Source organism: Salvia miltiorrhiza, chromosome 3, assembly GCF_028751815.1.
Source record: "Salvia miltiorrhiza cultivar Shanhuang (shh) chromosome 3, IMPLAD_Smil_shh, whole genome shotgun sequence".
NCBI classification, from domain to species: Eukaryota; Viridiplantae; Streptophyta; class Magnoliopsida; order Lamiales; family Lamiaceae; genus Salvia; species Salvia miltiorrhiza.
This window is the reverse complement of record NC_080389.1, coordinates 13,171,475-13,186,969: the sequence shown is the minus strand read 5'-3', so window position 1 is coordinate 13,186,969 and position 15,495 is coordinate 13,171,475. Positions and strand designations below refer to the sequence as shown.

Below are 15,495 nucleotides of genomic sequence, written 5' to 3'. Positions count from 1 at the left end.
GCCACATAGGCATTACCCTCACGTTTCTCGCCTTAAGCTTAATTGATCCGAACTCAAATTCTAAGTTAGGACACACATGTGAAACCGTAGTAGTTCTGCCTATGGGAGTGGTTACCCTTAGATGTTGTGGAGCAGGTTCTGTGTTCAGTTCTAACGTATCCACACACGGAATGGAAATAAAAGAATGCGAGGCTCCAGTATCGAACAATATTACTATGGGTACCTCTTTTAACTCACCTATACCTGCTAAATTTCCTTGATTCCCATCCTTCGCTTTCTGATCAATGGCAAACACTCTCTGGTGATGTCGCTGATTTGCCTGCGGGGCTAGAGGTCATCTTCCCGGCTGATGTGGTCGGTAAGCTTGTTGTTGGCGCTGTGGCGGCGGTAACGGTAGATGTCCTTCCATAGCCTTAAGCTGTGGCTGGAACTGTTTTGGTCGCCCTCCGCCTCCACTTTGCTGACGATTGGGACATTGATTTGAATAATGTCCAGCCCTTCCACAGGTATAGCAGTTGTTCGTTCCGATCTTGCATTCTCCCAGATGTAGCTTGTTACATTTCGGACAAGGTGGTATCCCTCGAGGTCCGTGTGGTGTTGCCGGAGGTCCAGCATAAGGTCACTTATCTCTGTTTTGAAATTGTGGTGGTGCATTCTGATACTGCCATGGCTTTTTAAATTCTTGACTTCGGTCTTCCCATTTTCTCTTTCCTTTCTGTCCCTGTCCTGAAAAAGGTTGATTTTCCCTTTGAGGGTTCGGGTTCGACTAGGGTACTGAAATTTAACTCGTCTTTTCTGGCTGCATTGCCAGTTCCATATCCAGTGCTCGATTTAAAGCTTCAGCATATGACAGCGCACTCTGACTTGCCAAGACAACTCGTATCTCTTGCTTTAGTCCAGAGCAAAACAGCTCTGACATCTTCTCATCCGTATCTACTCGATATGGTGCATATCTAGCCAAATCACAAAACAGACGATCGTACTCAGCTACTGTTTTGTTTCCCTGCCTCAGATTTACAAATTCCGTCTCCTTCTTCTTTTGATAACTTCGCGGTACATATTTTTCACACAGCGCTATCTTAAATTGCTCCCAAGTTAGAGCAGCCATCTGTTCTGGGGTCATGGTTTTCTGCTTCGCTTCCCACCAAAAATCTGCTGACCCCTTAAGCTGATACGACATACACATAAGACGCTCGAGATCATCACATCGCAGAAATCTAAAGATTCGCTCCATGCTTCTTATTCATTCTTCAGTTTCAGCAGGATCTCCAGACCCATTGAAGGTAGGTGGATTTTGCCTAAAAAAGAGTTCTTCTATCCTTCTTTCCGGCTGTGGAGGAGGTGGTGGTGGCGTAGGTTCTCTTTGTTCCTCCTCTTCCTCTTCTTGATTTCTATATCTTCTTCTTGGCTGCATTCTTAAAAAGAAAACATACGTCAGCTGTTAAGACTAGTTCTTATAAATCACCAATCTTAGGGTTCTTACTCAACATCATACTACCTCTATAACATTACATCTCTTAGTTAAAATCTCTTTTTGTATTTAACATCATAATATGCAAACATAAAACAAAACTCTTATTTATAAAAGACCCTCGGGTCATCATCATATATATAGGAAAATTGCCTCTTACGAGGACTTTTACAAAATGGGATATATACAGCAAAATGTTCCCTAATACATACTATGACGCTCTATCAAAACGGTCGTCATACGTACTAGGCATCTATATATGTCAGATACTGATATAAACACTATACTATGCATCTCTATCTATATACATCTATCTACATATAAGCATCACAATCCCAGCATCATATGTAGCTACTCTCACTCAGATCCATCCAGTCCCACCGAAGCCGTCTCCTGATACTCTACTTCCTGCATCATCTACTGTCATATCCTCACTGGGCTCGATCTCCTCCTCCTCACTAGGCTCGGTCTCCTCACTATCATCATCATCCTTTGTCTCATCTTCAACATCTGTGTCTGCCATCGGACCGCAAACAGGTGGCTCTGGAATAGGCTCTCATACATCGACTCCATCAGCAGTGGTCCGATGCCGTAGTGGTCGGGTCTGTCCATACCCAACTGTCATCTCTGGTGTCTCCTCGTCTGGGTCCTCATCATTACTATCAATCGGAATCGGATGAGACGGTCCCTCCTGTGCATCTCGGGATGGCGGGTGTAGAATAGGATGCATATAAAGCTGAAACTCAAGTATGCCAGGCTCAGGTAGAGGAGCAACCCTTGGGTAAGGATCAAAAGGCACATACTCGATCCAAGGCATCGTAGATGGAATAGGTAGTGTAATCTCTGAAGGAGGCAATGATAATGGCTCTGTCGCTGGGGCCGGCTCCCAGGGTGGCAGATCAGCACTGGGAAATGGTATCAGTGTCAAGTAATGAAATGGATCAAAATCCATATATGGCGATCCAGTCTGCAGAATACCCGTCTCCGGAACAACAGAATCCGGGACAATGGGCTCAAATGCAATGGCCTCATCAGGCACGAATGGCTCCGGAACATATGGAACCTCATCAGCTGGGGGTGCGGGTATAATCGGGAAAGGATCTGTCGGAGGAGGGGGTGCATCATATGGTGGGGGATCATTGATGCGTCTTCGACTTTTGGGCCATTTGGCCCTATTTTTCTCTTTATTTGTGTCGGTACAGGTCTGTCCGGGGGAAAAACGAAGTTGTGAAAGAAGGAAGGTCAGTAGAGCGGAAACGGAAGAAATGCGGTCAGAATGGGCATTACCGAGCCCAGATTGCCAAATCATGCTTACCAGCATGGAGCTTCGGCCAACAAGTACCTCTCCAATTCAACTTGGGGCATGGGAACCTGGAGCGACCACCTGGTATGAGCCATACCGATAAGAGCAGTCCATCTGATCGTTACCATGAGAAGCAGACAGCCAAAGCCATAAAAGGAAGGTCAATCTCGGAGATCTCAAAGGAACAAGCGGAAGGTTGAAGAAGAAACTGGAAGGATCGAAAGAATGGGAAAGGTTGACTAAGCTTGCAGCTGGACGCCATCTTCAATCGGATCAATCAAAGATTGAGCTAATTAAGGAAAGAAGATCCCGGCGAAGATTTGGAACCGGCGCGGCTAGGGTTAGGCCTCTACCATCCGGCAGTATAAAAGGAAAACAGTGTGCAGCGTGCAAAAGCTCTTGGCACCCTTGAAACTTTTGTTTTTACTTGAGTTATCATTTTAAGATCGCCGTGTGTGGCATCCAAAACACTTACATTTCCGTGTTTTCCTTTTTTTTTTTCCGTTGTGTCGTCACTTTTGGACAAGTTCGAAGGCTTGAAGCCTAGGTACTATTTTATCTATTTCAGCATTTCATTTCGTTCTGTCATGTGTTTAATTCTTTTTGCATTTATGAACTGTGTTATGTGTGAGTAATTCCCTTGGTGAGGTTTTAGGGGTGGAAGTAATTGTTGTTAACATGTAAATATTCGTGAGGTACTTGTTCTTTCGGTTGAATCTCGTGGTTCCGGAAGGATCTGTTCGAACCCATGGGGCAGTAGGGGCCTAGCGGGTGATCTCCGTTCGATAAAACGCCGTCCATGTCAAGCAAAGGCCAGGGTATACCAAAGTACAACAATCGGTATGCCCAAGACCGAGTAGCTGAGCAGCGTCAACAAAAGGCGTTGTAGATCCGGAAGGTGGGGAAAGGATTGGTGGGATACACTGTCCTTCCTCAATCTTGGGCTTCTCTAGAGACTATCCATCAACTGTGACGAGGCATAAAGCCATGGTTATCAAACAAGGAAAGCAATCTCGGCGCCGTAGCATGTCTATGACTGGTCGACTGACAAAGCCGGAAATAGTTGAGTCCAGGAGGCATGTGTCACTAAAAGCGCGGAGTTGGGGACCTCAGGAGAGAAGGTTGGTGAGGGCTATACTTGGTGAGTAACGGGTATGGCTATTATCTACGGAGAAGTGAAGCAGTGCCTTGCAACCGAGGATTGTGTGACCTTCGGACCAAGTGACCACAATGAGATCAACCATCCTATATGTGAAGTGTAATCCCTTGAAACGCCCCAATGTCTTTGGGCCACGCCTTGGGTTTGCATGGATCATAGACGGATCATCAGTGTGCCTATGACCGAAACGAATGTTAACAACAGTTATGACCTAACCGAATAACCTCACCCTTTGTTATTATTGATCTTGTTTATTTCTTGTGCAGCGTATACAGATTGAGAATTGTGACACCTCAGTTTGTCGAAGGAGAACAAAGTGGTTCCTCACTCCCAGTGGGATTCGACCCTACACTTACCATTAAGACTAAGTTCTTGTTGTGAGAAGTAGGAGCGTGCATTGTCTGTACTGGGCATACACAGGTATTTTGTCCGCACCGCACGACGGGTGCGTGCCAAAATTGGCGCCGTTGCCGGGGAGTGACACGCAGCAATTTTGTTCTCTCCTCATTCCATCTTACGCTACTGGTGTATGCGTGGAACTCGTAGAGCTGTAAGAGCATTGGTGTTTGACCCCGATATTGATCGAACAGAAAGACGACTGCGCGCAGAAGTACGAATAGCGAGACGCGAAGCTATGGCAGAAGCCGAACAAGTAGATGTCGTACCAGAGCAGACCCTCAGACAGTTGGCATACCCAACTAACCTCAACTTGAGGCCGAACGGAATCACCTTACCCGCAAATCCGTTCGCACCTCGTCGGTATGACATGAAGCCCTCATTGCTTCAAATCTTACCGAAGTTCAATGGATATCAAGGAGATGACCCTCATACTCACCTCCAAGACTTTGAGATGACAATCATGCACCAATCAAATGATGAACAGCAAGAGTATGTCAAGTTGATACTCTTCCCTTTTACCCTGGTGGACAATGCAAGAAGATGGCTGTATGACCTACCCGAGGGCAGTGTCACTACATGGGCACAACTGCAACAAGCCTTCTTGGAAGAATTTTTCCCAGCAGTACGAGTGGAGGGGATGCGATGGGATATCCGCATCATAAGGCAAGATGGGCTAGAATCCTTCTACGAATACTGGACGAGATTCAAGAGAATGTTAAGCAATTGCCCCCATCACCAAATCTCTCTGAAAGATCAGGTGGAGAGCTTTGTAAAGGGCATGCGGAGGAACGATCGCAGTCTGGTCCTAGCAGCCTGTAATGGATCATTGATGAGCAAAACCCCGCTGGAAGTCTTCCAACTGTTGGGCACCATGGCAGAAGAATCACGCGATGAAGGGCATGAAAGGAATCTAGAGAAACCAAGGAAAGCTGAAGAGAAGGAAGGGATGTCTAATCTGGAGAAAACCATGGAGAAGAGCATGAACGAACTCAAGGAACTTCTTTCGGGCTTGACTATACCAAAGAAGATTCGCCAGTGTGGCCTTTGCGATGCCACTGGACACCAATCTGAAAATTGTCCAAATTTTGGTGAAGATATTGTTGATGTCAATGCCATTGGAGGACATGATGGGAATCCACGGAAGTACGATCCTTACGCAAATACTTACAATCCTGGGTGGAGGGATCACCCCAACTTTCGGTGGAAGCAAGATGGTCAGCCCCAACAGCAGAACAATATGGGCGCACCAGTGCAACGTCCTCAGTATAATCAGAACCAGCATCAACAACAGTACCAGTTAGGACCACCTCAACACCACAACCAGAATCAGCAACAACCTCCTTACCAACCCCCACATCGGAGAGCACCTTGGGAAGAAGCAATTGAAAGCATGGCTAAGGAGAGCGAGAAGTTTCGCAATGAAATTCGTGCCGGCATGAACCAAACTAACCAGCAAATTAGTCATTTGACTAAGGCAGTGGCCAAACTAGAGGAGAACGCTGGTAAACTCCCAGCCATGGGTATCAACCCCAGAGAGCATGCCCAAGTGGTGCTAACCGAGTTTCCTGAGGGGGAAGAAAAGGAGGAAGAATTGTTAGCAGAAGCTGAATTGCTTCGAGGAGGCTGGAATAAGAACGGGAAGGGTCCAACTGATGAACAAGCTGGAGGTAGCAACCCAACCGAAGCACCCTACCCGGGACGCCTGAAACAGAAAGCTAGAGAGAAGGAAGCAAGTGAAATGATGAAGATGTTTCAAAAGGTTGAGTTGAGCATACCTCTACTCGATGCTATCAGGCAAATCCCCAAATATGCTAAATTCTTGAAAGACCTTTGTTCACTAAAAGTCAAAATGGAGGAAGAGGTCCGCTACGTGATGAGAGAAAGTGTTTCGGCAGTGATCCAACGGAAGCTTCCCACTAAGCGAAAGGATCCAGGGATGTTTACCATTCCATGCAACATAGGAGGAACCAACATGGATAAGGCAATGATGGATCTAGGGGCCTCCATTAATGTGATGCCATTGGCTGTGTACAAGAGATTGAATGTTGGCGAGATGAGGAACACCCGTGTGGTCATACAGTTGGCTGACAGGTCCAACGCTTACCCTGAAGGAGTGGTGGAAGACGTACTGATCAAGGTTGGAGATTTGATTTTCCCAGCAGACTTCTATGTTCTAGATACCGGACCTGAAACTGGAGAGAATGCCATACTATTGGGAAGGCCGTTCATGATGACCGCTGGAACCAAGATAGATATGAAAACCGGAATCTTGACATGTGAATTCGACGGAGTTCAAGTGGAATTCAACATTTATGAGACCATGAAGAGGAAACAAGCAATGGAGACGGTGGACATGGTTGATGTATTTGAACCCTTGGTGCAAGAACAAGGAATTACCTTCGGTTCCAGGGATACTACAGAAAAGGTGATTCAGTATAGTCTGACTGATCGGGATGCCGAACATATGGAGGACGAGGAAATGAAGGAAGCCATCATGGAGCTCTACTCTCTCCGAGAGAGCACCTTAGAAGCCGAGGTGGAGGTAGATCAGAAGATCAAGGAATTGATACAGGAGGTCTATCTAGCTGGGGGAACAGAGACAAGCAAATCGGAGTTGTTGGCCCAGTATGGGCAGAACGAGAAGCTGTTACCTTCAATCCAGAAAGCACCCGTTTTGGAGCTCAAGCAACTACCTAAGCATTTACAATATGCTTACCTGGGACCAGAAGAAACACTACCAGTTATCATCAGTTCTGATCTAACTGTCGTGCAACAAGAGCGATTGGTCAGAGTATTACGGGAGAATAGGGAAGCCATCGGTTGGACCTTAGCTGATATCAAAGGCATCAGTCCCACAGAGTGCATGCATCACATATACCTAGAAGAAGGAGCCAAACCCGTTCGTGACTCTCAAAGAAAGATGAACCCGGTCATGAAGGAGGTGGTACTAAAGGAAATTCTTAATCTATTGGAATTAGGAATCATCTACCCCATATCCGATAGCCAATGGGTGAGTCCAGTCCATGTCGTACCGAAGAAGTCAGGGATACAGGTTGTGGAGAATGATCAAGGCGAGCTTGTGCCCACCCGTTTGCAAACTGGATGGAGAGTTTGCATTGATTACAGGAAGCTGAATGATGCAACCAGGAAGGACCACTTCCCACTGCCCTTTATCGACCAGATGTTGGAAAGGTTGGCCGGTAATGCCTATTACTATTTTCTAGATGGATATTCTGGATACATGCAAATTTTTGTGGCACATGAGGACCAGGAGAAAACCACTTTCACCTGCGTATTTGGGACATTTGCATACCGGAGAATGCCGTTCGGACTCTGCAACGCACCGGGAACTTTTCAACGGTGTATGATGAGCATCTTCTCCGACCTATTGGAGAATTGCATTGAAGTATTCATGGATGACTTCACCGTATATGGTAGCTCTTTCGACACATGTTTGAAGCATCTAGAGCTTGTCTTGAAAAGATGTGTGGAGAAAAGCCTGGTCCTTAATTATGAAAAATGCCATTTTATGGTAAGGGAAGGAATAGTGCTTGGGCACGTGATTTCAGAAAGGGGGATTGAAGTGGACAAGGCGAAAGTCGATTCCATCGCCAAATTACCCTACCCGATGACCGTAAAGCACATACGGGCATTCCTAGGCCATGCAGGCTTCTACCGGCGATTTATCAAAGATTTTGCTAAGATTGCCCAGCCCATGACCAAACTTCTTCAACAAGATGTGCCGTTTGAGTTTGATGATGATTGTAAGGAGGCATTCACAATTTTGAGAAACAAGTTGGTATCGGCCCCCATTATTCAACCACCAGTGTGGGACATACCGTTCGAGATCATGTGCGATGCCAGCAACCACGCCGTTGGAGCAGTACTGGGACAGAAGAAAGGCAAGGAGAGTTGCGTGATCTACTACGCATCCAAAACACTGAATCCAGCACAGTGTAGCTATACCACTACTGAGAAAGAACTCCTGGCGGTGGTGTTTGCCATAGAAAAGTTTCGTTCTTACCTTTTGGGAACAAAGGCGGTGGTCTACACGGATCATGCCGCGTTGAAATACTTGATGGCTAAGAAAGAATCCAAACCTCGACTCATCAGGTGGATTTTGCTATTACAAGAGTTCAATATAGAGATAAGGGACAAGAAAGGAGCTGCAAACCTCGTAGCAGACCACTTGAGCAGGTTGCAACTGGAAGAAGATGATGGTATGCCCATTACGGATACCTTTCCAGACGAGAGACTTTATTCCATGAGCATCCTGGAGGAAGAAGAAGAACTATATGCTCTAGCCAAGCAGGAGCCCTGGTATGCGGATATAGCTAACTATCTGATTACTAAGGAGTTACCCCCAGGATTGACAAGATTCGAACAACGGAAGTTACTCGTGCAAGCACGATACTATCACTGGGAGGATCCATATCTCTAGAAGACTGGAGCAGATCAAGTCATACGGAGATGCATACCTGAGGATGAGCATGCCCAAATTTTGGACATGTGTCATGGAACAGCAAATAGCGGACATTTTGGAGGAAAGCGCACGGCCCAAAGAATTTTGGAGAGTGGATTCTACTGGCCCACCATATTTGCGGATGCAAGGAAATGGGTACAGAGCTACCCGAAGTGCCAGATGACTGGAGGGATTACCGCAAAAGATGAAATGCCACAAGTGCCAATCATGCCGGTCGAAATCTTCGACGTATGGGGGATTGACTTTATGGGACCCTTCCCAAAGTCAAAGAACTACGAATACATTCTGGTGGCAGTGGATTACGTATCAAAGTGGGTTGAAGCCAAGGCAACCGCAAGCAATGATGCCCATACCGTGGCAGGTTTCCTGAAGGAGCAAGTGTTCGGGAGATATGGTGTACCAAAAATTCTAATCAGTGATCAAGGGTCTCACTTCTGTAATGCCATTATCAGATCGCTAACCAAGAAGATGGGGGTGACACACAAGGTCACCACTGCATATCACCCCCAAGCAAATGGACAAGCCGAGATTTCCAATAGGGAAATAAAGAGCATCCTGGAAAAGGTGGTGCACCCCAACTGTAAGGACTGGAGTGACCATTTGGGAGATGCATTATGGGCATACAGAACTGCTTTCAAGACACCGATTGGAATGTCCCCGTTCCGTTTACTTTATGGGAAAAGATGTCATTTGCCTGTGGAGATCGAACATAAGGCGTATGACACACACCCGTCGTGCGGTGTGGACAAAATACCTGTGTAAGCCCAGTACGGACAATACACGCTCCTACTTCTCACGATAAGAACTTAGTCTTAGCGGTAAGCGCAGGGTCGAATCCCACAGGGAGTGAGGAACCACTTTGTTCTCCTACGACAAACTGAGGTGTCACAATTCTCAATCTGTATACTCTGCACAAGAAATAAACAAAATTAATAATAACAAGGGGTGAGGTTAGTCGGTTAGGTCATAATTGTTGTTAACATTCGTTTCGGTCATAGGCACACTGATGATCCGTCTATGGTCCATACAATCCCAAGGCGTGGCCCAAAGACATTGGGGCGTTTCAAGGACTTGTACTTCACATGTAGGATGGTTGATCTCATTGTGGTCACTTGGTCCGAAGGTCACACAATCCCCGGTCACAAGGCAGTGCTTCACTTCTCCTTAGATAGTAGCCATACCCGTTACTCACCAAGTATGGCCCTCACCAACCTTCTCTCCCGAAGTCCCCAACTTCGCGCTTTTAGTGACACATGCCTCCTGGACTCAACTATTTCCGGCTTTGTCAGCCGACCAGTCATAGACATGCTACGGCGCCGAGATTGCTTCCCTCGTTTGATAACCATGGCTTTATGCCTCGTCACAGTTGATGGATGGTCTCTAGAGAAGCCCAAGACTGAAGGAGGGCAGTGTATCCCATCAACCCTTTCCCCACCTTCTGGATCTACAACGCCTTTTGTTGACGCTGCTCAGCTACTCGGTCTTGGGCATACCGATTGTTGTACTTTGGTATGTCCTGGCCTTTGCTTGACATGGACAGCGTTTTACCGAACGGAGATCACCCGTTAGGCCCCTACTACCCATGATGTCGAACAGATCCTTCCGGAACCACGAGATTCAACCGAAAGAACAAGTGCCTCATGAATGTTTACATATTAACAACAATTACTTCCACCCCTAAAACCTCACCTAAAGAATTACTCACACATGACAGAATTCATGATTGTAAAATAGATTGAACACATGATAAAATGAAAGGAAATACTGAAATAGATAAAGAGTACCTAGGCTTCAAGCCTTTGATATTGTTCAACAGTAGAAACACAACGGAATAGAGAAAATACGGAAATGTAGAATTGTTTTGAATGCCACACACGGCGAACTTAAAATGATAACCAAAAGTAGACAAAAGTTTTAAGGTGCCAAGAGCTTGTGTACGCTGCACACTGTTTTCCTTTTATACTGCCGGATGGTAGAGGCCTAACCCTAGCCGCGCCGGTTCCAAATCTTCGCCGGAATCTTCTTTCCTTAATTAGCTCAATCTTTGATTGATCCGATTGAAGATGGCGTCCAGCTGCGGGCTTAGTCAACCTTTCCCATTCTTTCGATCCTTCCAGTTTCTTCTTCAACCTTCCGCTTGTTCCTTTGAGATCTCCGAGATTGACCTTCCTTTTATGGCTTTGGCTGTCTGCTTCTCATGGTAACGATCAGATGGACTGCTCTTATCGGTATGGCTCATACCAGGTGGTCGCTCCAGGTTCCCATGCCCCAAGTTGAATTGGAGAGGTACTTGTTGGCCGAAGCTCCATGCTGGTAAGCATGATTTGGCAATCTGGGCTCGGTAATGCCCATTCTGACCGCATTTCTTCCATTTCCGCTCTACTGACCTTCCTTCCTGCACAACTTCGTTTTTTCCCCGGACAGACCTGTACCGACACAAATAAAGAGAAAAATAGGGCCAAATGGCCCAAAAGTCGAAGACGCATCACTCCTACACACTTAAAGCATACTTGTCCTCAAGTATGTAGGTGGATTCACAGAAGACACGGACGAAAAGGTTGAAGGAAAAGGAATAAAACTAAGAGACACGAAACTTGCACAGAATTCAGGATCAGATCATACCAACATGCATCATTCAGTTCAATCAGACCACAAAACAGAGTAATGATCATGCATAAAGTGTGATGGTAGTCTCTCTTCTCGCTCAAGCACCGGGCTAAGTGTTTACACTCATAATTTGTTGTGCTAGTTCCTCTAAGAATTTGATCGAAGACTACAAGTTAAACACACTAGTATGACTCATCAAAGGGTCTTTGTTGGGTTGTAATGGGGCATACGGAGCTAAGGTGGGAAAGTATGGTCCAGTGGCTAATTTCAGTATCACCCTTACTCAGTATACACATTCAGTACAGCTACAACTAACCCTTAATTTCCCCGCTTTCAATGGGGTTCATTTTTCTTTGATTCTTTTTGTGGGCTATCATTTTTTTTATTCACCAAAATTTGTGCCCAGATTTCTTTCTTTCTTATAATTCCCTGTCTGCCATTTCATTCACTTCATAAATTCTTTCTCCTAGATATATTATCAACAAAGCTCAAGAAAGAATGAATTCGGCTCAAGTTGGCATACAAGGGGTTATTTTTTACATTGCACATCAAAGAATAATCTGGGGCCCTAAGTCAAAGAATCGTGCCCAAATCACACAAGTCATGTACTAGCAAAATTGAGTCCTCAAACAAAGTCAAGATTTCCTAGTCACAGCAAATTCTCACCACAAGCATGCATTTTTCAATTTGGCCCTGATCTCACCGGTGGGTATTTTCAGTATCCTCACAACTACCATCATGCATTTTCATACTCAATCCACCAATCATACCAAGACAGAATTCAGCATGCACAATCTTTCACCATGAAACGATGCAAGTAGACTCGACTCTAACACAGACAAAACAGACGCTAAAACAAGAAAAAACAAAAGATAAAATAAAACCTAATCTACGAGTTCAGGGGAAAAAAGACTTAGTCGTTTTGGTCGGAGGATCTCGCCTCCGCATTCAGCCGGTCCATGATTGCTTTGAAGCCAGCTTCCATAGCCTCCCTCAGGGTTGTGATCTCCGCACTCAGCATCAGCAGCTCGTCTTTCACTTCCTTCATCTCCGCCAACAACATTACGCTCTCGCTGCTGACGAGGCGAGGTCCCTCTGGCTCCAGTGGTCTCCTCGGTTCTGGTCTAGCTGCCGCCGCTCTCTCAGGATACACCAAACGGTATCTCCCGCCTTCGTCTGCTTCGACCACCCTCCAACGCACAAACCTGCCCAAGTCAAGAAAGCGACTTTCGGCCAGGGCTGCATCATCTGAGCTCTTGGTGTCGAACTTAATGAGCTTTTCTGCCAAGATGGTCACCAGTGGGCAGAGCGAGAGGTACTTGTTGGTATGGGTTACCCCATACTGAAATTGAAGCGCCACGGTGAGCCCGAAGTTCACCTTTTTCCTCTCCATCATGCACCACAACAGGAAAACTTCCTGTTGGGTGACCACATTGGAACCTTCCAGCCGGCCGTAGATGTTGTAGGCCAGCCACCTGTGGCAGATCTGCAGGGCGGGGTCCCGGATCTCATTTGATTTGCTGATGTTTTTGACATACTTGCTTCCGGTAGACAGCAGTGACCAGTAATGGTCAATCCGGCTTCTCCACTCCGGTGCGGCTATGGTTTCTGCTTGCTTGTACTCCTCATCCTAGACTTCTGTGGCTTCAATCACCCCCAGGTGGATGTTCAGCTCGTTGATCGAGAGTGGGAACATCCTTCCTTGCATCTGGAATCGCAAGGTTCCTGGGTTTCAATGGTGTAGTTCCCTTTGGGCTTGAACTCGACAGTGCCCATGAACTCCTCCGTCAATTTCTGGTATGCTTTAGGGTTCCACTCCAGTACCTTCTTCCAACCAATCCCTTCAAAATAACCCTCTACTTTCTCCTTGATCCCCAAATCCTCCAAAGCTTCAATCACCAGAAAATACCAAGGGGTAATTTCTCTGTTTTGCAGGACGGCATACCTCTGACTTTCTCTCGGTATGACCACTCCGGAAGCAGTGGTGCGTAGCAGCCCCTTCTGCTTCGCAAGTTTCGGCTTTGCAGTAGTGGCTGTACTGGAGGTGGTTTTCTTTGGTGCCAAAACCTCCTCAGATTTGGAGCTATCCACGGTCTCAGTTCTCTCTGGGTCTACTTCCATTGGCTCCTCCATCTCCTTGGCCTTCCCTTTTTCGGCCGCAGTGGGTTTCCTTGGTTTCTTACTTTGCTCAGCTTTTGTTCGGGTCTTACTGCCTGCCGGTGCCGGTTTGGCCTTAACTGGTAGTGGGGGCTTGGCAACATCTAGCTTCCTTTTTACTCCGGGTCTCTTGCTCTGGGGTGTCGGGATTTCTACTTCCTTTTCCTGAACGGCCTCAACTTCCTCCGCTTCATCATCCTCTTCCTCGTCCACCTTCTCTTCTTCGCTCTTCTCCTCCTCCGCTTTCTCTTGTTCTTCCTCTTCCGTATCTTCGGAAGCTGTTCTTCCCTCTTGCACGGAGGTTTCTGGAATTTGTGGTTGCGGTTGAGCTTGAATAGGTGGTGATGCGACAGTGGACCGCGCCGGAGTTGCTCTGCTCGCCTGAGCCTTCTTTGATTTCTTCACAGGAGGGGTGAGCTCGGGCTCCCCCTCTTCCGGTTGCGTCGACTCGGCGGCTGCTCTTGCTACTTCTCGTTCCTCTTGTTGGAGGACTTCGGCACGCCCCTTGTCCTCGGGCTGGATTTTCAGCAAAGGATCTTCAGTAATTTTGGTGGAGGTCTCCTCTGAAGCGCTTCGCCTTGTGGTGCGCTTTGGAGGTGGAAGTTTGGTGCCTTTCTTCTTCGGTGGTTGAGTATTCCCAGAGCCTGCTCCTTTGGTCTTCGCCATTGTGATTTGCAGAGCTCAAAAAGACTTAGAATTTGTGCAGCAGTTTTAGATTTTGTGGGATTTTCGGAGGCAAGGTTGGTCTTTAAGAAGGGTGATCGGTAATTATGGAAATTTAGGGTTTGGGGCGAGTGGTGATCGTGGTGTAGCGGTTATCAGAGGTTAGGGTTTGTGGGGAAGAAAATCGTGGGTTAAGGCTTTGAAGAAGGTAAGTGCGACGGTTATGGCAGAAAAAGAATTTTTTAAGGAAATAAAAATCATGGCCAAAATTTGAAATTCAAAATTCTGCGGAAATCGAAGAGTTGCAGTCATATCGCCGCCTGCCTCTGACACGCTCGCGTCATCTCCCTTCGTAAGCCCTCTTCCAGACCGTTGCAACCCCTAACTCTCCACCTACACACTTTGCAACGCAAAGTGGGCTCGGATCAACCTCTGGGCCTCCTTCCAAATTATCTTGGCCCGACTTCCCTGCATGTTAGTGCATCCAAACAAAAACAAAACAAACTTAAAGAAAAAGAAAAAATCGGTATAGACCATACCGACGTAACCACACTGGTTTGCCTCCCAGCAAGCGCTCTTGTTTCTCGTCTTGAGCTCGACCTTCCTTCACTCTTCACTCGTACTCAGGGTCGAGAAGGTGACATTCCTCCTTCTCCTTTTCTATTTCAGCAAGCTCGTGATAGGGCTTAAGGCGGTGCCCATTCACCACGAACGTATCAACTCCATTGTGATCATATACTTCAATGCTTCCGTTTGAAAAGATTTCTTTGATCACAAATGGTCCTGACCATTTTGAGCGGAGTTTTCCAGCCATCATCTTGAAGCGTGAGTTGAAGAGTAGGACTTTCTGTCCCACTAAGAATTCCTTCTTCCTGATCTTGGCATCATGGATCCTTCTGGTTCGCTCCTTATAGAGCACCGCATTGTCGTAAGCCTCCAACCGAAGTTCCTCCAACTCACTCAGTTGCAGCTTCCTTGTTTCTCCAGCTAGGGTCATACTGAGGTTGATTTGCTTGATTGCCCAGTACGCCTTGTGTTCAATTTCCACGGGCAAGTGACATCTTTTGCCATAAAGTAGGCGGAACGGGGACATTCCAATGGGTGTCTTGAAAGCAGTCCTGTATGCCCATAACGCATCTCCCAAATGATCACTCCAGTCCTTACGGTTGGGGTGCACCACCTTTTCCAGGATCCTCTTTATCTCTCTATTGGAAATCTCGGCCTGGCCATTTGCTTGGGGGTGATATGCAGTG

At 46.6% G+C, this 15,495-nt stretch overlaps 2 protein-coding genes across 2 annotated transcripts; both read right to left on the bottom strand.

The window, feature by feature from the left end:
• Window positions 1-781: 781 nt before the first annotated feature.
• On the bottom strand, window positions 782-1,994 carry LOC131018368 (uncharacterized). The gene is made up of 2 exons (XM_057947097.1): window positions 1,872-1,994; window positions 782-1,168 (listed from the first exon to the last, which is right to left on the bottom strand). Exons 1-2 carry the CDS (start codon window positions 1,992-1,994, stop codon window positions 782-784), a joined length of 510 nt encoding a protein of 169 aa, XP_057803080.1.
• An 11,096-nt stretch (window positions 1,995-13,090) lies between these two features.
• On the bottom strand, window positions 13,091-14,245 carry LOC131018367 (uncharacterized). Its single transcript, XM_057947096.1, has one exon. It carries the CDS (start codon window positions 14,243-14,245, stop codon window positions 13,091-13,093), a length of 1,155 nt encoding a protein of 384 aa, XP_057803079.1.
• Window positions 14,246-15,495: the final 1,250 nt, after the last annotated feature.